We start from the raw sequence: 23,815 nt of genomic DNA on the forward strand, positions 1-23,815 counted from the left end.
AAAAAAGTATTTATTGCCACTATTTATTTTCAAGACTTTTTTAAGATATACCTATTATTTCAAAATTATTAGATTAATACACACACATGCATATACATCTATACATGTGTGTGTGTGTTGAAGTTTTGTAGGGTAAAAGGGGCAGTCTAAAAATGTGGATGGGGCCCCACAATGACGATTCCACCTGGACTAAGGTAATGTCACTAAGGTGACAAACTCCACTCAAAGATCAGCTTTGGACTACTGAAAACCAAGCTACAAACACCAGAGAAGTGATGCTGGGCAGAAACAATATGGGTGCTGTGCATGTGGGAAACTCTCACCCACAAGTCCAGCCTCCTTAAACACCACGGACTCCACACTGAAGGAGACCTTAGGTCATGGCTTCTTCTCCTTCTTTGGTACTAGAAAATTCACTTTGAAGAAAGGCTTTGGAGTTCAGGGAGTACCCTGGTGTGTACTCATGTGTTATCGCAAGAAGGCTGCAGGCATGGAATGAGCATACAACAGTATGCCACAAATATATCCATACCCTGGGTTTGATTAATAATAGTGGGGGCAGAAAATCCCAGAATGTCTGCATCTAAATGTCCTTCTGGAATGCTCTGCTCACTGTAGCTGTGAGAGGTGTGGGTACACAGGCTGTCTCAGGCCTTCCCTGGTTGTTTCTCTGTAGATACTCAGAGCAATGGTAGATGATCTAATGTTTACTGGATTGCCTGGGCTATGTGGGTGATAAAGTGGAGAAAGGAAAGAGATGCCCATTCATGTGTGTGACCTGGGACTAAAGTCAATCTTTATTGCTCAGGATGCTCTGTGTCCGTCGATGTAGGCCTCTCTCCCAAAGAGGATAGGACAAGAGTGCATTTGCCAAACTTTCTGGTTTTTTCAGTAGAGATGAAATCCTTATTTTTGTGCTTTTAGTCATTCCGTTTCTTCTGAACCATTTCTTTCATTAAAGCTCTGTTGAGCTTGAATAGATGTGCCCCATGCTGTGTGTGATTAAAGTGTAATTTAATGTACAAACCCCTGAACTCATCACTGCAGTCATGATGATGAGCATCTTTATTGCTCCTAATGTTCTTTCCTCTCCCAACTGCCCATCCCAGTGTTCACTGATTGCTTTTACTATACATTTGTTTTCCTCTTTCAGAAGTGTATAGAAATGAAATTACTGTGGCCCAGTTATTATACAGTGATAATACAGCAGAAAATCAGCTGGCTAACACTCAACTTGCAAAGCTTTGGTGACCTGCCTTTGAATGGTCACTGTCATTTCTGTAAAACCCTTCTGAACCCATAGTACTCCCTTCTCCATAGTAGAACTCCTCCCCAAAAAACCTCAGTAGTGTATTAATCAAAAATTGGGCATAACTCTGCCATGTACGGTTATACTGGATGACCTTTCGTTGGCCATATGATCTTGATATACTGGATATATACTGAGTGACTTGAATTCTAGAAAAGGCCACAGAGAAAGGAAATTCCTATCACTCATGCAAAAAATGGGCAAAAGTTCCAACACAGATCCAGTGCGATACTTTTCCTCCCACAGCTTACGCTGGCTTCCACAGATGCTGGCTTCCCAGCCACCACTGGAACGGAAGAGCTCAGAGACTGCACAGCACTGCCATGGTTTTTTTCTTTCCTCTTTTTCTATATTTACTAATTACAAACTTCGATCTTACATAAGCACACAAATGTATTTAACACACAAAGCCCCTCCCTCTCTCCCCTCCTAAAAAACATAGGCCCTTCCCTTTATTCATCAGTTTCAGATGTGTCCAGGCATTCACAGCCACGCCCCCTCTGAGACGTGTGCAAGGTAATAGCACCTGCTTTGTCAGGCTCATCTGATTTTTTTCTATTTATTTATTTAGCTTTACGAGATAGGGTTTCTCTGTATAGCTTTACAGTCTGTCCTGAAACTCACTCTTTAGACCAGACTGGGCCCCAAACTCACAGGGATCCACCTGCCTCTTCCTCCTGAGTGCTGGGATTGAAGGCGTGTGCCACCACCACCTGGCAGACTTCTCCGTTTTTGTTGCCCTGGGAAATGCATGCCTGGTATCCTTGCTATGGCCACAGAATTGTTAACTGTGTCTGTGCAGGTATATAACTGCAAACCTTAGAAACCTTGTGGGATTGGAGACCATACAGAGAACACGGAGAGCATGGGGGAGACACTGGAAGAATAAATGGGCCCTGATGAGAAGACGAGCAGAAGCTGATCGTTTGCCCTCAGCACCCATTTTAGTCAGTTTCTCATGATGTACTTACTGTTCCTTCTGATTCTGAAACGTTTAAGGGGATGGCACCGCAATAAACTTCCGTGTAAAACAAGCATCGTTCCTGCATGATCCTAGAGATTTCTCCATTAGAATATAAGTGCTTGATTGTTGTGTGGTGAGGCACTTTTCTCTGGCATCATTAGTCTATCTGTTAAGGGACAATTAGATATCCTCAAGTTTGAACTGTTCCAAATGAAGCTGCTATGCACATTTACCTCTTAGTGTCTCCGGTGGGTTAACATCCAGGCATCAAAGGCCTGGATGTCTCATTTTACCCGTGAGGATCTCCCTTAGAGACATGACTGATAGTACAGGAAGGTCGGCAGTGAGAGAACATAGTACTTACATGTTCCGTAGCAGGGCCTACGCCATGCCACACGGCCTCATGAGATGCAGGTGTTGATCAGGAGCCCTCATCCTTTGATTGAGATTCCACAGGCAGAGTAAACAGTTCTAGGATTTCCTGCTCTGAGTAATCCCAACAGGTTTCAGATTATAGCAATGCCGGTACTGAGGTGTTGGTTTGGAAAAATACTGGCCTCGGTGCTAAAAGGAGAAGCCAGTCTGTGCACGCAGGAGTCGCTGGTTTGCACATGAGAGCTATGTTCCTGGAGAGGCTCTGTGGTCTTCTAAGACAGACCAGCCTTCCTTAGGAAGCATTCAAGCTGTCACATACGGAAACCGACGCACACGGCCCTCTGGTCAAAGGCTACATGCATGTTTATCTTACACACTGACAATCTGTGATCTGTCCATTATGACTCAGTCCCTCACATGCTCACCAACATTGCTCTGCTCAGTTGCTCTTCTCAATATTTGCACTCTCGTTAGCTGTGCTATTATTTTGTATCTCCCTAATCACTAGTGTTCATAATTTTTGTTTGTGTGTGTTGCTATTCCTCTCCATTTTAGTTGTCTGGATGTTTTGTCTGTGAGTATATGAGAGAGAGCATACATGCACATGCCACAGTGTGCATATGGGGGTCAAAAGACAATCTTGGGTGTCACTCCTCACCTACCTTGTCTAACACAGGCCTTTGTGGTTGTCTGGACTCCAGAATTCTGGGCATTCTCCTGTCTCCTCTCATCTTCTGGCAAGACAACTGGAATTACGGACGTATGTTTTCAAGTCTGACTTTAGATGGGTTCTGGGATTTGAACTCATGTCACCAGATATGCACAGAAGCACTCTACCTAGTGAACTTTCTTCCCAGCCTTCTCTCTGCTCTTTAGTTGCACATCTATCCAACTCTTTCCTCATTCGAGTTTTCGGTTTATTATTAATTTTTGTTTTTGTTATTGAGGCAGGGTCTCTCTTTGTAGCCCTGGCTGTCCTGGAACTTACTGTATTTACCAAGCTAGACAAATGATGACCTTTCTTGCAGTCCAAGAGAATCTGATAAGCACACCCAAGTCATCTCCCAAGTCACAGCACTGTTATGGTCTGACCTATAAGGAGTGAGTTGACATGTGATAAACCCAGAGGCATCTCGTTCATATCCTGGCAGCGTGAGATGAAACCTGTGGCTGATTTCATGCCCTTTAGTCTCAGACAGCTCCTGTCTTACAGACTCACAAAGCTGCAGTGAGCCTTGTGTGGTGTGGGCCAATGCTTTTAATCACAGCATTTGGGAGGCAGAGATGGGTGGATCTCTGTGAGCTTGAGGCCAGCCTGGTCTACATAGCAAAAAGACTGCAAGGTCAGTCAGTGGCAGTCACCCTGCTTTGAGTGTCTACTCAAGTCCTTTTTCTGTCTCTTAGATCTGAAGACATCACATGGCACCTGTACAACACACAGACATGGGACCCAGAGCAGAGCTGCAGGTGTTTATTGAACCAGCTTAACAGACTGAGCAAGGAGGGGACAGGTGTCTGGATTCCAACTTCTGGATGGAAAACGGACAGGGCAGCAAGGTGGCTCTCAGATCAGTCATCATTTTCCAAATAAGTTAACTTTGGAAAGGAGTGCCTTAAATTTGTCTATGGCATCTTGGGTATAGTATTCTTTACATTCTGGGCTGAAGACAAGGGCTTCCTGGAAAACCAAACGACAGAAAGGGGCAAAGGTGGTTACAATCAAGGAGCAAAACCCCAGCAGGGCTCACCAGTCACCCATGATGAGGCTACTCCTTCTGCATAGGGAAGAAAATTCCCTGCAGTGATTGGGGCTCCAGCAACAGACTTTGCCCCAGGGAGCTGCAGCTCCTCCACAGCTGTCAGGAGGACTCTGAAAAGCCACCCTAGCCAGGCAGGGATGAAGGGAGAAGGTCCCTAAGGCATGATGGGGGCTAGGTTGGAAAAAGGTCAAGATGGCTGAGTTCTAGCTTTGATAATATCTCATACCTGAGGACATCCATCAGCACATTGGCTGTATGGTGGGGTTAGAAATACGTCCCTGTGTGGATGTGCTGGAAGAAATTCCTTCTTGGAGAGTGCTGTGGTTTTGCAGGACCTGACACCCAAACTAAAAGTACTTTGGAAACAGAGAGTAAGAGATGCAATATTGAAAATATGTGTCTCTGTAATCCAGCTATGCTTAAATAAGAGACTAAGGGAGACCAGGAGTGACTGGAGTGAGTAGCCACAAGCACTCTCTTGTGGGAATGGTGGTGGCTTCTAAGCCATGGAGGGAGGTTCTGGCTGTGGCTCTGAGGAAGCCAGTGGAAGGAGGGTTCCATCTGCAACAGGAGAGCAGAGTTAAGGGAGGCTCCAGAGAAGGTGACCCTGGCCAGTAGAGAGGAGTTTCAGGCACCTTAGAGTAGTAGAGAGATGAGGGTGCCCTCCCTGTGCAGATCCACACCAAGGATCCTGTGTCCCTGCCTGCCCTGCTGTGGTGAGAACCCGGCGGTCACCCATCGTTGGGGAGAGCTCTGCAGGACCTTGCATAGACAGACTGGATGTGGACCAGCATGCTGCATAGACACGTGCTAGGGTGGGCAAGGGTTGGGTGCTCTGGTGTCAATTTCCTGGCACACATGACTATTGCCTGCATCATTTCTACACAGCATTCTACCATAAGGTGCAGGAAGAATCAGGGTGGGGAGGAAGTTACCAAAACTTTGGCTTTCAGGATTTTCCCTTCCACTCCTGCATCATTGAAGCAATCCGTGATTTTTTCGAAACCCAGCCTTTCCCCGTCAGTAGGGTCAAACTTGTTAAGGACGGCATTCAATATTTTCATATTACCAATGGAGATTGCAGCATAGACTTCAAAGAAAGGAAGGCATGCTTCCGCTGCAAACACAGACAGAAGAACATCATTAAGGAGCCCCAGGCTGGCAGAAATGGAGGCTCAGGGTTTCTCAACACTTCTACATAAATCTTAACTGACCTTAGTCCACACAGTCCAGCCCTCCCAAAGGTTGCTGCCTCCTAGATACAGCACACAGTTTCCATAGACACACGCACACACACACACACACACACACACACACACACAGCAGAAGAGGCGTGTATGAGTGTTGCAGCCTGCACATCTGACCTTCACATAAATCCCACACATGACCCAGCTTCAGCTGTATATGCAACTAAGGGCCGATCATCACCACCTCACCACAGTCTCCCCATTCCACCCATCCCAACTGTAAAAATCCTGAACAGAGAGTGTCAAAGGTCTTCTGGAGGACTCCTGACTAGTGACATCCCGGGGACCCCTAGATATCCAAACAGATTGATAAGGAAGGAGATGGAGTGAGCAAGGGTCAGAAAGGCCATCGGTTCCCATTCTCACTTGTCTGGAAGCCCAGCTCCCCAGTCACCAGTAAGGCCAGCAGAAGCAGCGTCCCCTTCATGGTGTAGGATGCTAAATGCTCTACTCAGAGCAGATCCTGCTACCTTATAAACTGCTGTCTCCCTTAGCCCAGTCCCGCCCATCGCACCCCTATACCTGCCTCCCAGGAATTACAAATGACTTTGGGCAAGAACCTGGCACCTATGGATCCCCTTCCCACTTGCATGGGTGAGAGAGCTTAGGAGCCCTTCCCACTCTGAAAAACAAATGATTGGAGACATCCTGTGTGCTCATTTTCTGTAAAGAAGTGGCTGTGCCTTTGCCAGAAGATGGTTAGAGCTGACCTTTGTAAGCAGCCACATGCTGAGACAAATGCCCTGTTGTCCTAGCTCAGCTGTCACCTGGGCTTCCTCTCCTGGCTCCAAGCATGTCCTCCTCAAGTTTGGAAGTGGAAACCACAGGGGTCAAGGATGGTTTCTGTCACTGTAGGCGGCCAACTGCCCAGAACACTGTATCTGCCTGAGTTCAAGATCTGAGCAGAAGTGTGTGTATCTGAGGGGCCTGGGGACACTTGACATCTTAGCTGCTGCAGGCTTTGGACTAGACCTCTGAGGGCATGAGGGAACCATCTGGGGTTTTTAGTGACTCCCAGCCTGCGTTGTCCCAGTGTGTTTGGTCATTGTGTGGATCCTCAGGGGCTGCATCATGCTGCCACTCCTCCCTCCCCGCCAAGGGAGCTCATCCCTGTCACCCTGCTCTTGTCTGTCTCACCTCCACCAGTAAGCAGGCCTCAAAGAGGTCTAAACATTAGAGTCAATGCGGTTACAGCAGATAGTAGTAGAGGGAGGGATTCTTCCCTGTGCCATGAACTCTCCATTGTCCACAGCCCCACAAGCCCCTTGGGACTGGCCAGGTATAAACTAGAGCGCTCCACTGTCCCTAGGCAGTGCTGTGGGTGTGGACTCTCTCAAGTTCAATTCAACCTACTACCCTCAGAAAGAGGTTTGCGGCTCAAATGATGTTGTTCGCTGGGAATAGAGTTAATCATCCTTAGAGACAGGAGGTTTACTGTATGTGATTGCTAACCTTGATGGTCATCCTGATTGGGTTTACAATCACTATGGAATCAAAGCTATCAATGAGGAGTGTAGAAGCTAGGTTAAGTGATGTCTGACTTTATGTGTCCAGCGTGGACTAGGATAATGGACAAAGTGGAAAGGAGAAAGCAAGCTGGGCATTCACGTCTCTCTACTTCCTGACTGTAGATGTGATCAGCCATGTGGAATTCCTGCACCATGCCTGCCCCGCTGTCATAAACTGTTTCCCTGCAAACTGTAAGCAGAGAGCTACTTCTTATCTGGGTTTTGTCACTAGATCACTAACACAGTAGTAGAGCGTTTCTTAGCATGTGCAAAGCCCTGGGGTTAATCCACTGCCCCCCCCCTCACAAAAATGGAGTAACTAAGGAGATGGCTCAGTGGACAAGTGCTCATTATGCAAGCCTAAGGATGTGAGTTCAGATCCCCAGGACGCTGTAAAGAGCTGAGTGTGGTGGCTCCACCAATGCCATGGGAGCTCCAGGTTCAATAACAGACCTCGTCTAACACAGTAGGGTGGGAGGCAGTTGAGATAGCTCAGTGATTAAAGGTGTATGCCGCTAAGCCTGCTGACCTGGGTTCAAATCCAGAACCCACATTGTTGGAGAAGAGAAATAACTCCTGCAATTGTCTCTTACATACACACACACAAACACACACACACACACCATGACACCTTTGTACATACACACACAAACACACAGAAGCACACAAACACACAAAAGTACATGAATGCACACATATGAATACTCTCTTTGAGAACAGGCACAAGGGAGTCTAAACGAGCTCCTAATGGTCAATATCCAATAATTTGAACCACAAACTAAGTAACATCCTACTGGATTATACTAGAATTGTGAAATAACATGAGTCCATGCTGGCATGCATGGTTGGATGAGCAGATAAATAGGAATGAAAGACAGTGTTCTTCCAGAAGAAACCATGACTATTTCTAGATGTTCCTATCCTCTGGGCAGGGGAATTACTTCCTTCAGTCCTTCAGAGTGAGCATGTGTTTCCAAAGACAGAAGCAAGATGGCCAGGGGCATGGATCTGTCAGGAAAGTGCTTGCTGTGTAAGCATGAATACTTGAATTTCAATCCCCAGAACCCAATAGGAAAGCCAGGCACAATAGCACACCTTGTGTCCCAGCCCTAGGGAGTCCAACCCTGGAGGTCACTGGCCAGTCAATCTTTTCAAATTAGCAAACTCCAAGTTCAGTAAGAGACCCTGTGTCAAAAGCTATAAGGTGGTCAGCTGTTAAGAGGACCAAGTACCCACATGACAGCTCCCAACAATCTGTCACTCCAGTCCAGAGGATCCAACACCCTCCTCCGACCTCAACAGGCACTGGACACAGATCATATGATATTCATGCAGAAAAAAATTTCCAGGCACATAATCAAAACTAAAAACACACACACATATACACACACATAGACATTGATAAGTTGGAGAGCTACTGAAGGCACCTGACTGTCTATCTCTGCCTACCATTTGCATACACATATGTATGGCACGTGCTTTAGAGTAGATGGCTTTTTCTCAGCTGGTCCTGGTGGCGCACGCCTTTGATCCAGCACTCAGGATGAAGAGGCAGGTGGTCCTCTGTGAGTTCAAGGACATCGTGGTCTACAAAGAGAGTTCCATGATAGAAGTTACTACATAAAGAAACCCTATCAGGAATAAATAAATAATAGATAGATAGATAGATAGATAGATAGATAGATAGATAGATAGATGATAGATAGATAGATAGATAGATTGCTATTGCTGTGATTAAACACCATGACCAAAAGCTAATCATGGGGGATAGGGTTTATTTGACTTAACCATTCAACCTCGAAGTCAGGACACTCAAGCAGGGCAGGAGCCTGGAGGCAGGAGTTGATGCAGAGGCCCAGGATGGGTGCTCCTTACTGGTTTGTTTCCCATGGCTTGCTCAACCTGCTTTCTTATAGAACCCAGGGCCACCTGCTCAGTGATGGCCCCATTAACAATGGCCTGTCCATCCCCCATTAATCAGTAATCAAGAAAATGCCTGGCCAGGTGTTGGTGGTGCATGCTTTTAACCCCAGCCCTAGGGAGGCACAGGCAGGCAAATCTCTGAGTTTGAGGATAGCCTGGTCTACAGAGTGATTTCCAAGACAGCCTGGGCTACACAGAGAAAATCTGTCTGAGGTGTGAGGGAGAGAAAATACCTCACCGGCATCCCTACAGTCAAACGTATGGAGGCATTTTTCTTTTTCTTGTCTTTTCTTTACTTTTTTGGTGTTTCAAAACAGGGTATCTGTGCAGCCCTGACCATCATAGAACTCTCTGTAGATCAGACTGGCCTCAAAATCAAAGAAATCCTTGCCTTTGGTTCCCAAATACTGGGACTAAAGGCGTGTTCCAGCACTACCATGAGGAGGCAAGTTCATAATTGAGGTTCCTTCCTCCCCAATGACTTTAGCTTGTGTCAAGGTGACTTAAAAATAGCCTGCATACCATGTATCCACACACACAAATGAAGATTTGTGTGAGTTCATAGACACACACACACATGAACACAAATAGGAAACCGTGAGGAGCTGGGAAAACAGTAGAGACATCTTGTAAGAGAATACTAATGGTTGTAGTGAGCAGTTACAATTACTGTGGAAAGGTGTATATGTCTTATGTCCTCTGACATGTGGGGTCAAGGGTCTTAACCTCTGTGAGATCTACAGAAAGCCTGATGCCAGCTCTGACAGGTAGCAGGGGGCTACAGGTGTCAGCCAGCAGCAGACACACCTTAGCCACAGTCTGCCCTCGTCTCCATTCCTAATACTTCCAAGAAAGAGAAGGCCTCAGCTGGGCAGGGATATTGTGCAGGCCTCAGCAGCCCTCGGGAACTATAAGGTCACAAGCACAAGGAAGACAGGACAGAGTGGACAGCTCATAAGTGGGCCTTGGCGCTAGGCACCTCTTTTCGAAAACAGTTACCGGATGCAAATCCTGTTTGGCTTGGCTAACCAGTAAGTCAAAAGGTTCTTGGTTCTCTGAGTCTTTGGAAAACTTCATCTGTCACCATTGATGGAGACAAAGTGACAGCCATGAGCCTTTGACAACAAACTACTTAGTTCTGACTTAAGAGATACTTAGACTCTTTACTTTCAAAAATTAATACCAGACACATTCTATAAGCACTTGTAAAATTTAAACAGGGAAGTGGAGCCAGAAGGCTGAGAGTTTGAAGCCAGCCTAGGCTCTGTGGGAAGATACTGTTTGTTTCATGGCTTTTTGGTTTTGGTTTGGTTTGGTTTTTCAAGACAGGGTTTCTCAGTGAAACAGTCTTCTCTGTCCTGCAACTCATTCTGTAGAACATGCTAGCTTTGAACTCAACAGAGATCTGCCCGTCTCCCTCCCAAGTGCTAGGATTGAAGGTTTGTGTCACCACTGCCTGGCTGTTGGTTTCATGTCTTAAGAAAGGTCTTGTTTATGGACTTGAGAGAAGTGAACTAGACCTTTCACCCATCTACCCAGCATCTGTGGAGACCTCCTATGTGCTGTCGATGTTAGTCACCTAAGGGACACCAAAATCAGACAATGCAAGGGGACTTAAGGAAGTGACGACAGGGTTTAGAGCCCAGTGCTCTGGTGGAGGCTTGCTGTGTTCTAAGATAAGAGGGGTCCAGGTGCACTGAGGTGTATAAGCCATGTTCCATTGCTATGACAAAACACCCAGGATAGGTACATGGGAAAGAAGTTAACTTGGTTCATGGTCTGGGGTCTTGAAAGTTTAAGACAGAGCAGCCACATCCACCCAGTGCCTTGCCCTGTCTGAGCTCCTGGTGCAGAGCAGAAGGGCAGCGTGAGGGGTGGGGGAGGTGGGACTGGCAGAAGACAATAAGAGAGCAGAGGCTGCACATGCTTTACAGCCACACACCATGCACTGCCGCTCACCTGCCACACGGCGACCAGGGTGCAAGGTGGGGTTTGGTGTGGCCTAGCCATGTGGATGACATAGCAGGCTGTCCTCTGATTTGGTGGGTGTTGGATGCAGTCTGGGGAATGAAGCATTAAATCTCCCAGCCAGCACATCAGACATGAGGGCAGAGCATGTGGACGTCCAGGTTCTCCCTGGGGTCATGCTTATGAAGATGTGGTTCCGTACCTGGTACAGAGATGCTTCGGATGACAAACAGGCCAGGGTAATGGAGTTCTGGTTTCCAGGCACAGAGTGGTCAGGGGACTGGCAAAGTCCAGAGAAATGAGGGGAAGACATGGTGTTTCCCACATGGAATCCCCGTTTGCTTGTGGGAGGCTGAGGCAGGTGTGCCCCAGTTAGCTGTCTGGGATCCCTCTGCTCACAAAGGTAGAAATGGGTGCAGGAAGGGGCACTCTCCAGGTTCTGGATTGGGCAGCTTTCATTGCCCTCCATGTGTCCCAGCAGGAGCAGAAGCAGCTGGCAGATGGGAGCAGCAGCAGGAGGAACCCTCTAGTGAACAGGCCTCACACCAGCATGGGACACAGAGACTCCTGGCAGGATGTCAGTCCTTCTAGGCACTCAGCAGTGCTGTGGTCTTTGCCCTGGTGAGGCTCTTGTGTCTAAAGACGCCAACACTCCCTGAACCTCTTTGTCAAACAGGTCCTGAAGTTTCTGTCCTCTGGATCTGTCCCCTTTGATCCTTCCTCAGACTCTGCTCTGCCTCTCTTTCTGTGACCTTTCCTTTTCCTGTCCCTGTCCCTGTCCAATGCTTCAGCGTGCACACATCAAGGTGCCTGCCTCCTGACCACTCAATTGTCATTCTCCTGCCTCAGACTTTGCTCCTCTGCCTACTGCCTCCTTCTCCATCGCTGTCCCTGTCTGTTCAGCCCACACTCCTGAAAGTAGGGCAGACAAAAGGCAGAATCCTCTCTTGAGGCCTACAATGTCAGTCCCGGGGAGAGAGTCATGCATGTCTCTCAGGACAGTGCATGGGTCTGAGCTGCCCCCCTCCATAGGCCAGAGGGGCACTGGAGCCTACCACAGCCTGCCTCTTAGCAGCCCCCTCTGCTGGGCCTCTCAGTGGGGGAAGGAAAGGTGCTGCCCCTCTGGCTCAGGTAGAAATGGTGGAAGGGCCATCTAGATTTCTGTGATAGAAAAACTCTTCTAGACACTCTGAACCAGACAGACAGAGCCTGTGTCTTCAGAATCTGGGGCAACCAGCTGAGATTGCCCTCTAGTTTTCCTAAGAAATCTATGGAGAATTCGGAATGGCCAGAGCTGGCATCAAGAGTCAGGTGAGTCTATGTGATTTCCAGGCCAGCCTGGTCTAGATAGTGAATTCCAGGACAACTAGGCTTGTGTAGAAACACCCTACATCAAAACCACGAAAAGATGGAGTTAAAGATGACTCCAAAAGCAGGAGGAGTTCAGGGTGAGAGTCGGCTTCAATGGAGCAGTGAAGCAAGTGAAAGATGGGGGCAGGGACAGAAACAGTCAGAGCAGGGTCCCCAAGTGGTCAGAGGTCTTGTCTACCCTAGACATTGACTACTAGGGAGGCTTTTAATAGACGTCAAGTTCCCTGGTGTGAGAGGGTACAGATACCTCACTCTGGAGGCCTGATGGAGGGACCTGGACCTCGTCCTGCTCACTACTTCCTGGGTCTTCACATGACATGTGACCTTAAGCAGAGCACTAAGAAGGGACCAGGCTGAACCTAGGTCCTTTGTTGACCAGGATCTTACTCTCTTGCCAAAACACACATCTCTCCCTGACACAGCCCCAGGGAGGTTCAAGCAGGGTTCTGGGAGGGGCTTGGAGAGCTCAGAACCTGCCCCTCCCCACTCCCTGAGATGCCCAGGGCAGTTACAAATGGGGCCCAAGCTGAGTAGGAGCACCTGCCACCATTACCATGAAGCTCACTGGTGCTCTCGTGTTGCTTGGGGCTGCCCTGCTCCTGACTTCAGGGGGAAGTGGGTTCTAGGGTTGGGGTGACCTCTGTGAAGTGGGTACAGGGATGTGGGTGACCTCGTGGAAGAAGGTTTCAGGGTGTGGGTGACCTCAGGGGAAAGTGAGTACTAGGGTGTGGTTGTCAGGGATGCAGGGTCTCCAGGGCTCTCACACCCTCACTCCCCAGGAAGGACATCTGTGTTCTGATGTAAGGCTTTCAATGGAGAATCACCTTTTCTTCGTGTTTCAGATTGTGGCATTTGCCCTGCTTTGAAGGAGGACAGTGCTCTTTTTCTTGGCCCGTCTGTGCCTGACTATGTGGAATTTGTGAGCCAGTACAGGAACGAGTCTGCCGTATTGAAAAATGCTGAAAATCTGAAGATATGTGTTGATAACAAGCTGACAGAGGAAGACAAGGCAAATGTGCAGAGTTTGATGGTGAGTTCTCTGTGTGTCTGGATCAGAGCCTGTGTGCCCACCTGCTCACCCCAGCTTAGGGATGGAGCCTGTGTTCCTCCCCAGCACTGCAGCTCCTCTGTGAATCCAGAAAGATGTCAGGAGGAAGGGGCAGGAAGGACACTGGCTGCACAGCTCAGTCAAGGCAGACCAGACCCCCAAGACCCCTGCTCCCACAGTACCAGTTGGTCTCCATCAGGTTTTCTGCCCCAGCCTCCTGAGTCCAGAAAAATCAGTACCTGGCACCCCTTCTCCAGACGGGATCTTTTGTCCTAACTTTTCAAGTCTATCATCACACCCCCAAACACTCATCATTTTTATTGTCCCCTGGATCTCTGAGGTCACTGTGTAGAATCCAGGCCTGGGTCACTCAGCTGCAGAATCTAATTGAATCCCATCTTGTCCTTAGAACTGTCAGGATTGTCACCGCCCCAGCTGCATGTCTCTGAGGTCATCATGTGACCGGAATCAGTTCATTGTAGGGCCACAGCTGCCCGCAGGCTCACCTGGAGACCTGCCAGGCCCTCCCCAGCTGCTTCTCCATTCTGCCCCACATGTGCCCATGGTGTGCCGAGGGCAGGTGGCTCTTCCCATCAGGCTGGATTGGAGGCTGTTTACAAGGCTCGCCCTGGTGTGGTTTGCTGGAGACAGAATGGAGAGGAGGCTCCCTGGGCCAAGTCAGACCCAGGAGCTGTTGCAGACAGAGTGCAGGTCCCTCCCAAGTGGTGTCCCGTGTATGACTGCTGAGATCTCCACGTCTGACGCTTTGCCACCTTTCTCTTTGCAGGATAAAATAGATGCTAACCCTCTCTGTTGATGAATTCGTCTTTGCCCGAAAACTCAAGGAAGTCACTTGTCTGCTCACCTGCATAGATGCGGCAAGCCCTACCCCTACCCTCCAGGTGTCTAAAAACAGGATTCCAACAATAAAAGCCTTGCAATTCACAGGGGAGCCTGAACTGTTTGGATTTGGCGATGGGCATTGAGTGGGTTGGGACATGGCAGGGACAACCAGTGGGACTTTGAATTGTCACTACTGAATTGCAACGCTGCCAAAATGCCCCTGAAAAACACATTAGGGGATGTAGGAGACCGCAGTCAACACAGCCAGAGTGTCTGTCACTCTCATGGGCCATGGTCCATAGGGCACATACATGACATCCCCAAATGAAGTCCCCAGGAACATGGAACCGTGAAGGGTCAGAGAAGCCGAGTGTCTGCTGAGGATCACACAGGCTCCAGACAGAAAAATCTCTTCCTTCTTCCCACTGCTTGGGACAATGGCCAATTGTGTATGTATAGTGTCCATGAGTTAAGATGCCCCTCTAGGCCTCTGGGTCCCATCTATCAAACCCAACCACAGCTGGGATGTGGGCGCTGTCTCAGGCTTCTGGGACCATGACTTACTTTGTTATATTTGTTTGGGGTAGGGGGATAATAATAGTGTGTGTCCCTTTGTGTGTATGTGCATTTGTGTGTGTATATATAGAGGTCAAATTGCTCTCCTGCCTTGCAGGTCCCGGGACTTGAACTCCTGTTGCCAGGGTAGGGAGCAAGTGCCTTTACCTGTTGAGCCATCTCCCCAGCCCCACAACTGACTTTATAAAGAGTCAGTTCACACACATCTGCATAGAAATAAGGGAATACTATTAACTCAAAGGTCATCAGGTGAACACAATTCTTGGGTCACACAAATCTGGTTGCCTGTGTAATCTGATTTTGTAGCATTGGAGAATATCTGAAATAAGGACTCTCTACACTTCTGTGATTCGCTGCAATCCTTTCCATGGCGATCACAGAACGACGCCCCCTGTTGCAGGAGCGAGACCATAACTTCGGGGTACTAGCGAGGCTGCTGGCCAAGTGTCTGTGCATACTGATGTTCCAACTTTAGGGAGTTCTCCCTTGAAGGGCCATGGCTGGAGGATACTACATTACCCAGAAGCCTCAGCGCTTTGCGTCAAAGGAGGCACTTCCGGCTTCGCTTTATAGGAGATCGAGAGTCTGAGTTCCTGCTGCCTCCTAGGTTAAGTAACTCAGAGACTGGAGAATATGCCGCCTAGATGACGACGGTACAGGACAGCACGGGCCAGCGGAACTTCCCTGGGTCCCAGCCCGGAGCAGCTTCGCTCAGCCCCGAGTGTGCAGGTGGCGGCCGCCCTGACTAACTCGGCCAGGGATGGTGCAGTGGCCCCGGGCAGAGCTTGCAGACCGCCCTGCGCTCATCTGAGGTCAGAGGCAGCCCCTGCCCAGGTCTTTTCAACCTCACCAGGCTGATGCGGACTGGGCAGCCTGGTTGTGGGAGGTCCCGGTCTGTCACCCAGTGCCACGGAGGCGCAAGAAGTTTTCTCTACAGCAAGACCCACGTGTTGAGGGGCGTGCAGATGCGCTTCGGGAGAGATGGGAGACTGAGTGGATGAGCCCAGGGCGCCGGTGGCATGGTGAGACGAAGATACTCTTATTTGTATATACGTATGTGTGTTTTGCTCGAATGTATGTCTGTGCAAGTAATGTTCAGCTCCCAGGGAGACCGGAAAACGGCTTCAGTAGCTGGAGACTGAAGGTTTAGACCATAGAGCTGTCATGTGTGTGCTGGGAATCGAACTGGAACCCATGAAAGAGCAACCAATCTCTTATCCACCAAGCCACCTCCAGCCTTTTATACCTACAAACTAAGGAGAGTCGTGAGTCAATGGAAGGAAGGAAGTGCTTTCAGATGAAGAGGAAAGGTTGGCGGGATAATTTTTTTTTTTTTTGAAAGAATGTTACGAAGAAGGTTTGGGCCAAGCAATGGTGGTACTGAAAGACCTGGATAAATCCAGACCCCCCTTGCAGGAAAAAATAGAGCCAAAAATCTAAGCAGGGAGAAAAGAATCAGAAATCTAGGATTAGCCGGTTCAGTGACTGTGTTTTAGGAACTAGCTGAAGATAAAGTTAGATTGTAATCTTCAGAATAATCTTTTTCTTTCTCTCTCTCTTTTTTTTTTTTTTGAGAAACAGGGAGTTGCCTCCTTGTGATCATCACTGGTATTTTCAGAATTTTCTGTGACACCCTCCCTGCCCCTTTCGGATTATTGGGCTGTGGTTTCTTCCTATAAAAACCCCTTCTCGGGCTTCTGGGTGCTGCCGCTGCCGCCGCTGTTGCTCCCGCCGCCGCCGCCGCCGCCTTGGAACCCGGGCCTGGGGGGGCGGTGGGGCCTCTCATGGAGCCCCCGCCCCCCAGAGCTGCCGCCGCCCCTGCCGGGCCACACGCAGGTCCCTCTGGAATGGCGTGAGCACTTCCCTAGCGATGGACCCGTCTGTGACGCTGTGGCAGTTTCTGCTGCAGCTTCTGAGAGAACAAGGTAACGGCCACATCATCTCTTGGACCTCACGGGATGGCGGTGAATTTAAGTTGGTGGACGCAGAGGAGGTGGCCCGTCTGTGGGGGCTGCGCAAGAACAAGACCAACATGAATTACGACAAGCTCAGCCGGGCGTTGCGGTACTACTACGACAAGAATATCATCCGCAAGGTGAGCGGTCAGAAGTTTGTCTACAAGTTTGTATCCTTCCCAGAGGTTGCAGGGTGCTCCACTGAAGACTGCCCACCCCAGCCTGAGGTGTCTGTAGCCTCGACTGTCGCCATGGCCCCTGCTGCTATCCATACAGCCCCAGGGGACACTGCCAGTGGAAAGCCAGGAACACCCAAGGGTGCAGGAATGGCAGGCCAAGGTGGTTTAGCACGCAGCAGCCGAAACGAATACATGCGCTCGGGCCTCTACTCTACCTTCACAATCCAGTCCCTGCAGCCACAGCCACCACCACCTCTGCATCCTCGGCCTGCCTCAGTGCTCCCCAACACTACCCCTGCAGGAGTACCAGCACCTCCCTCGAGGAGCAGGAGCACCAGTATAGAAGCCTGTTTGGAGGCTGAAGAGGCTGGTCTGCCCCTGCAGGTTATCCTGACCCCACCCGAGGCCACAAACCAGAAATCAGAAGAGTTGAGTCTGGAGCCAGGTTTTGGCCGTCCACTGCCCCCAGAAGTGAAAGTGGAGGGACCTAGGGAAGAACTGCAAGCAGTAGAGGCTGCAGGCTTCGGTTCAGAAACTGTCAAAACTGAACCAGAAGTCTCACCCTCAGAAGACCTTCTGGCTCGGCTCCCAGCTGTCATCATGGAAAATACAGCACAGGTTTGTGGCCTCTCTGCCTCTGCCACTGAGATCGCCCAACCCCAGAAGGGCCGGAAGCCCCGGGATTTGGAACTTCCACTCAGCCCAAGCCTGCTGGGTAGCCCAGGACCTGAACGGACTCCTGGATCAGGAACAGGCTCTGGTCTGCAGGCACCAGGGCCAGCACTGACGCCATCCCTGCTACCCACACATACCTTGACCCCGGTGTTGCTGACACCCAGCTCACTGCCCCCCAGCATTCACTTCTGGAGCACTCTGAGTCCAATTGCACCCCGTAGTCCAGCCAAGCTCTCCTTCCAGTTTCCGTCCAGTGGCAGCGCACAGGTGCACATCCCTTCCATCAGCGTGGATGGCCTCTCGACCCCCGTGGTGCTCTCCCCAGGGCCCCAGAAGCCATGACTCCACCACCACCCCCTTTCTGGAGTCCCTCCATCCCTGCTCCTCAACTCTCCAACGAGCCATCTCAAGGAGAAACAGTTCAACCGACAGACTCATGCTCTGCTCGTGGTGGGGTGGATATTCCTGGGAAAGAGAGAATCTTTCACTAACTTCCACCCAAAATAGACAACTTCTTTCTTTCTTTCTTTTTGCCAGCCTCCCAGTGGCCGCCTTTACACGTCTCCTACTTGAATGGTAGACGCGGTTTATTTATTTATTTTTTGAAGGCCACTGGGAAGAATCTGGCCTAACCCTTTTAGGAGAGTGGCTAAGACATCTCCCCCATTTTTTCCCCAGTTTTCTCCCTAAAACAAGACAATCAGGGTATGGCTTGAAAAGGACCTTTATTTATTTCTCAGCCTGCCCTTGGGGAGATGAGGGTGCCCTGTCTTTATTTTGCAACCTGGGTTGAAGAGCTAGTTTGTTTTGTTTTATTATTCCTGGCCATATCTGAGTCCAGGAAGCACTTGTATGATTTAATGGTTTGGGAGTGGTAGCCAAGGAAGAATCACACTGTTCACATAGGAATTGCTACCTCCCCAACCTTCTCAGTCAGCTTGTTCTTTCTCAAGTAAGCTTTCAGCCAGGGAGGAATACTCCTCTTGTTCTTCCCCTGAGAAGCCATTCCTTTGTCTCCAAATTCCCTGGGGGCCTGCCTATTACCTCCCAATGGAGGGTTTTTTTGGGGTGGTGGTCCCCGTCTGGGGGGCCCCTCCAGCAAGTACTCCAGGGCTCTCTGTCTCCCATCTTCTTCCATTTTGATAGTATAATCTATTTTTAAATGGGGCTTTTCGATAGGGGAGGGGGAAGCATCCCTTCCTATATATGATGGGTGGGTAGGCGGGTGGGTGGGAAGTAATGGATTTGGAGGCGGTCTTCCTGCCAACCTCAAGTGTTTATTTTTGATACCAAATGTGTATTTTCAGCTCCCTCCCTCCCAGCCCCCCAATTTCCTGCGGGCAGGTGCAAAGGACCCTTTTAAGTGTCCCTGGAGTTGGGAGGGAGGAATGGGGAACATGAAGCCTGTCTTGTATCAATTCTAGGCTGGAAGGAATGGATTCAAAAAACTCCCAGGCTCACCTCCTGTCAGCACTGGCCCAGACCAGGCCTGAAGACCTGGGGGCTGGTGATTTGGGGGACGGTGCTACACTCGTCTCCATTGTTTGTTTTACTTCCCCAAAATGGACCTTTTTTTCTAAGAGTCCCAGAGAATGGGGAATTGTTCTGTAAATATATATTTTTAAAGGTGAAAAAGAAAAAAAAACCTTCTCTTGGTCACTCGGGGTCCAACTCCTTCCCTGCGTGGGTTATGAGTCTCGGCCCCAGTGCACTGGTACCTGTCAATAAACCTCGTGTGATGCAGCACGGTCTCTCGTGAGTTACTGGGGGTGGGGGTGGGGTCGTGTTATCCTGAGACTTGAGTGAGAGTCTCTCCACACCGGGGGGTCTTTCATTATCCACCTTTTAATTCCAGCACTGAGTAGCCAAAACAGTTGGATCTCTGAGTTTGATGCCACCCTACAGAGTGAGCTGCAGAACAGCCAGGACTATGCTGAGAAACCCTGTCTTGAAAAAAATATAAAGGAAACAAACAACAAAAATGAAGTAGGTTTAGGGCCATGCTGAATCTGAGCTGGTCTAGAGAACTCTGTGAGAAGGTATTGAGTGTACGTCTGGAGTTCTGGACAGAGATTCCTATTGGAGACACCCCATTTAGGTGACCTATATGTACATAGATGTAGAAATCAGTACTATTAAAAAAGAAGTTCAGGGGATGGTGTGAGCATTGCTAGGAGCAAGGCAGGGGGTTAGGGATCAGCTTAGGAGCACTGGACTCATCTCTCAGATTGAGATGGGATCACAAAGACAGACAAGGTTGTCATGTTCATGGGTTAGAACTGTGTTTCTCTGGGGAGTCACCTCATGTCTCTCTGGCTTTCCCTTTCTTCCCCAATCCCTCTGAGCAAGTCTGGAATTTTCCTATAGCAGTCTCTACAGCAAATGTCCACAAGTCCCAAACTCCACAGGCGCTTGGCTCCAAATGTCTCTGTTTTTAGCCCCTCAGCACCAAGCAGCTCTGCCTTCAGGTAGCTCTGTGCTTTCACTTCCAGCCACTCACATGGCTGAGTTCACACATTTCCCTTGCAGGTTGCTGGCTGCTTGACTCCTTTTCTCCCCACAAGTGTGGGCCTTCCCTGGAACCCCTCGTCAGGCTGCGGACACAGGGTCAGAACAGCTGTTCTCAGCCAGGATCGACACCGCCTGCTTTTCAGCTCAGACAGGCTAAGCAGAGGCAGCTGGCCCCAGACTTTTACCGTTATCATCAGCAGATTTGGTAAGACAATTGGGAACTCTTAAAGGGGGGATTAGATCAAAAAACAAAGGGAGAGTGGTTTTGTCCACATCCAAAAATGGGAAACACTGTTAGGATGGAGAGACTTAGGGGATAATTAACTTAGAAGGGATTATATAATGTCAATTATAAATATTGGTTTGATACATCTTGTTTGATCCCTAAATAAGTTGGTTGATATGACTGCCAAGAGATAAAGGCCTTAGAAATGGTGACTACTGACAATATGCAAGCCCTAGAACTAATTACTAAAGAAAATAATGGAATTTCGTCTGATAAGTTATAAGACTTAAGACAATTCATTAAAACAGATAATGAAGATACTCAGATATAGAAAGAGGAATTTAAAGGAGAACCGATGACACCATTACATCATAAACTTAGAGAGGAACAGTCCAAGGCTGTCAGACAATCAGCCTTAATTTATTTAGTCACCTGGAAATAACTGTCAAATGGCAGTACCCCAAGGCTGTGTCAGAGCTGGCTAGGTTCCTGTGGAAAGGTTAGATTTGAGGAGATTTAAGGAAGCTGTAGTTTTATATGGCATGCATTCACCTTTTGTTCAGCAGATGTTAAATTCATGGTCAACTGGTAATAGAATTGTCCCAAATGACTGGAAAGACTTGATTACAATAGTATATTGGAACCTGGTCCACAATTACAGTGGAGGATATGGTAAGAAGTTGAGGCTAGGACCACTGAACAACAAAGTGGGCTAGAAGCCTTGAAATCTCCCAAGACCAACATCTTCAAGAGGTCAATTATGCGGATATACAAAGTCAGTCTCTACATGATGACTATGACCACACCCTGACTCTGTGTCATGCAGCAACTTTGAATGCTTGGGACAAAAGAAGTCAGAAAGAGGACTCATTCATTTACTAAAGTTATACAGGACCCAAAAGAAACCTTCACTGTTTTTTGTTTGTTTGTTTGTTTGTTTGTTTGTTTGTTTTTTACAAAGATTGACTTTAGCTGTGAATAGAATGATACCAAATTCAGAAGCCAGACAAATAATTGAATCTTTGGCTTTTGAAAATGTTAATTCATAAAGCAAATGATAATTAGGCTTTTAAAGGCAAGATCGGCTATAGAAGAATGCTCTTTTACACTGTAAAGATTTGTCACTGCTATTGGTTTAATTAGATGTTAATTGTCCAGTAGCCAGGCAGGATGTATAGGTGGGGCAACTAGACTAAGAGAATTCACGGAAGAGGAAAGGCAGAATCAATCACCAGCCAGACACAGAGAAAGCAAGATAAGAATACCTCACTGGGAAAAGGTACCAAGCCACATAGATAAGAATAATGGGTTAATTTAAGTTGTATAAGCTAGCTAATAATAATCCTGAGTTAATTAATAGTTTATAATTAATAAACTAATTAATAGTATATGAACAGTGTATAATTAATATAAGCCTCTGGGTGTTTCTTTTTTGGACTGAACGACTGTGGGAATGAATTGGACAGAAACTTCCATTGACAAAGGTCAGCACCCATACAGGAATGGATCTGAGATACAGTCAATATTGAAATCATAACCATGAAGATACTTGCATAGGAGAGGGGATTTCCAGAGGGTTAAAGAAAAAAACAAAATGTCAGATGTTTTCATTGTAGTAAACAAGGTCATCTAAAAAGGAATTTTTATAGACTGGGCATTTTTAAAAGCAATGTTTCTTCTAGGACTAATCCAAACAGAACACCCCTGCCTTCTAGAGTAGGCAGAAGATGAGGCAAAGGCCCACAGGACCAATGTATGCAGATCAACAAAGGACAGACAGGGTAACCCTTTGCCATCAAGAAATGCCTGGGGGACCTCTCTCAGAGGTCCTTGTCAAATTTAGTTGAAGGAAACTTCATCCCCGAACAATTATAGGACCTAATGCCTTTTTTAAAAACCATATTGGGGGCTAGAGAGATGGCTCAGTACTTAAGATTACTGAATTCTCTTTCAGATATCCTGAAATCAATTCCCAGGTCCCACATGGTGGCTATTAACCATCTATAGTGGGCTCTGATGCCATCTTCTGGTACATGCAGATAGAGCACTAATATATATAACTTTTTAAAAAAAAGAAAGAAATAGGGACCCTAAGAGAGACATAAAAGGATCTATATAGGAAAGAGAAAAAGACAAAATCCCCTAAGTAAATTGGGAGTTGGGGGGAAGTACAGGAGAGGCTAGAAAGGGAGGGGAGCAGAGAAAGATGTATCACCCAATTAAAAAAAGAAATAGATACTAAAAACCATACTGTTCTAGATGATACATCAATTTTAGAAAACAAAAATTTCAGGAGAAACCATCAAATAAATATTTTGGCAGACTTTTGTGAATGATCAGAGACCAAAACTAAAAAGAAAAACAAATGACATTGTAATTGAGGGTCGTATAGACACGAGGGAGGATGTAACAATAGTTGTACCTGAATCTTGACATCCAAATTGGCCTCTGCAGGAAGTAAATGTTCAACTTTTAGGGACTAGAACGTTTTCTCTGGTGAAGGGAGAGCATAAGATGGGTTGAATGTGTAGGGCCAGAAAAACAGAGAGAAAATTAAAGCCATATGTGGCTAACATAGCAATGAATTTGTGGGTACGTGAATGGCTACAACAGAGGAAAACCTCCAATCTCAGAAAGAAACCATAAACTGGCATATGTTTCTGAGAAAAATATTAAAAGGTATTATAAAGAACAGTCAGTGACCATTCAGGTTGTACAAAAACAGGGCACAACAGCTGCTGATCTTTCAAAAGTACCAACAGCTCTACCTTTAAAATGTTTAACTGACAAATCCATCTGGGTGGAACAATGCCCTTTGACATCAGGAAATTCACAGGAGCAGATAAATTCTCAACATATAGAAGAATAGACCAATCCTTGGACTTCTCCTGTATTTGTTCTTAAAAAAGAAATCTGGAAAATGGAGAATGATAACAGATCTAAGATCCGTTACTAAGGTGATTCAGCCAATGGGCTCTTTACAGCCTGTAATTCCTCTGCCCTCTCGATTACATAAAAGATGGCCAATTATAATTATTGATTTAAAAAACTGCTGTTTGTTTATTGTTTACAAGAAAAGGCTAGAGAAAAATTTGTCTTCACAATGCCTACTTATAATAATTCTCAGGCTGATAAGAGATATCAGTGAAAACTTTTCCCACAAGGGAAGTTACACAGCCCCACCCAGTGTCAGTATTTAATGTGACAGCCATTAGAAATGATTTGTGTACAGTTTCCTCAATCTGTAATTATCCATTATGTGGATGATATCTTGATGGCTGATTCAAATGTAGATACTTTAGAAAAGAAGATTGAGGAAGTAAAAAAAAAATTTTTTGCCTTGTTTGGAATTGTAAATTGCTCTTGAAAAAATACAA

At 47.5% G+C, this 23,815-nt stretch overlaps 3 protein-coding genes across 5 annotated transcripts in view; 2 read left to right on the forward strand and 1 right to left on the reverse strand.

Moving 5' to 3' along the window:
• Nucleotides 1–23,815, reverse strand: part of LOC126486670 (androgen-binding protein homolog) — a 128,691-nt gene that overhangs the window by 92,015 nt on the left and 12,861 nt on the right. The window contains exon 1 of one of the 2 annotated variants that reach the window (XM_050119031.1): nt 6,022–6,082. The exons of the other annotated variant lie outside the window; for it this stretch is intronic. Within the exon in view, the coding sequence (XP_049974988.1) occupies nt 6,022–6,082 (61 nt within the window). Of the gene's footprint in view, nt 1–6,021; nt 6,083–23,815 lie in introns of those variants that run through there. 2 annotated transcript variants of the gene reach the window in all.
• On the forward strand, nt 12,980–14,290 carry LOC126486680 (major allergen I polypeptide chain 1-like). The gene is made up of 3 exons (XM_050119045.1): nt 12,980–13,040; nt 13,268–13,455; nt 14,261–14,290. The coding sequence occupies exons 1-3, from the start codon at nt 12,980–12,982 to the stop codon at nt 14,288–14,290; spliced, it is 279 nt and encodes a 92-aa protein (XP_049975002.1).
• Nucleotides 15,459–20,216, forward strand: LOC126486651 (ETS domain-containing protein Elk-1). Of its 2 annotated transcripts, none has more exons than XM_050118993.1 (2): nt 15,459–15,914; nt 16,468–20,216. In XM_050118993.1, the coding sequence occupies exon 2, from the start codon at nt 16,763–16,765 to the stop codon at nt 18,041–18,043; it is 1,281 nt and encodes a 426-aa protein (XP_049974950.1). In that variant the 5' UTR covers nt 15,459–15,914; nt 16,468–16,762; the 3' UTR covers nt 18,044–20,216. The 2 variants fall into 2 exon arrangements, with proteins under 2 accessions (XP_049974950.1, XP_049974949.1); XM_050118992.1 differs by having other exon boundaries at nt 16,474–20,216.

The sequence above is a fragment of the Alexandromys fortis genome, unplaced genomic scaffold, assembly GCF_014885135.2.
Source record: "Alexandromys fortis isolate MF-2015 unplaced genomic scaffold, M_Fortis_MF-2015_v1.1 scaffold_140, whole genome shotgun sequence".
Classification (NCBI taxonomy): Eukaryota; Metazoa; Chordata; class Mammalia; order Rodentia; family Cricetidae; genus Alexandromys; species Alexandromys fortis.

What these genes read in the sequence shown, in the direction of transcription:
- LOC126486651 (XM_050118993.1), top strand. Translation starts at nt 16,763, where the DNA reads ATGGACCCGTCTGTGACGCTGTGGCAGTTTCTGCTGCAGCTTCTGAGA.
- LOC126486680 (XM_050119045.1), top strand. Translation starts at nt 12,980, where the DNA reads ATGAAGCTCACTGGTGCTCTCGTGTTGCTTGGGGCTGCCCTGCTCCTG. An exon ending in GCTCCTGACTTCAGGGGGAA is followed by an intron (nt 13,041 to 13,267) that starts GTGGGTTCTAGG and finishes TTCGTGTTTCAG; the next exon opens with ATTGTGGCATTTGCCCTGCT. An exon ending in CAAATGTGCAGAGTTTGATG is followed by an intron (nt 13,456 to 14,260) that starts GTGAGTTCTCTG and finishes TTCTCTTTGCAG; the next exon opens with GATAAAATAGATGCTAACCC.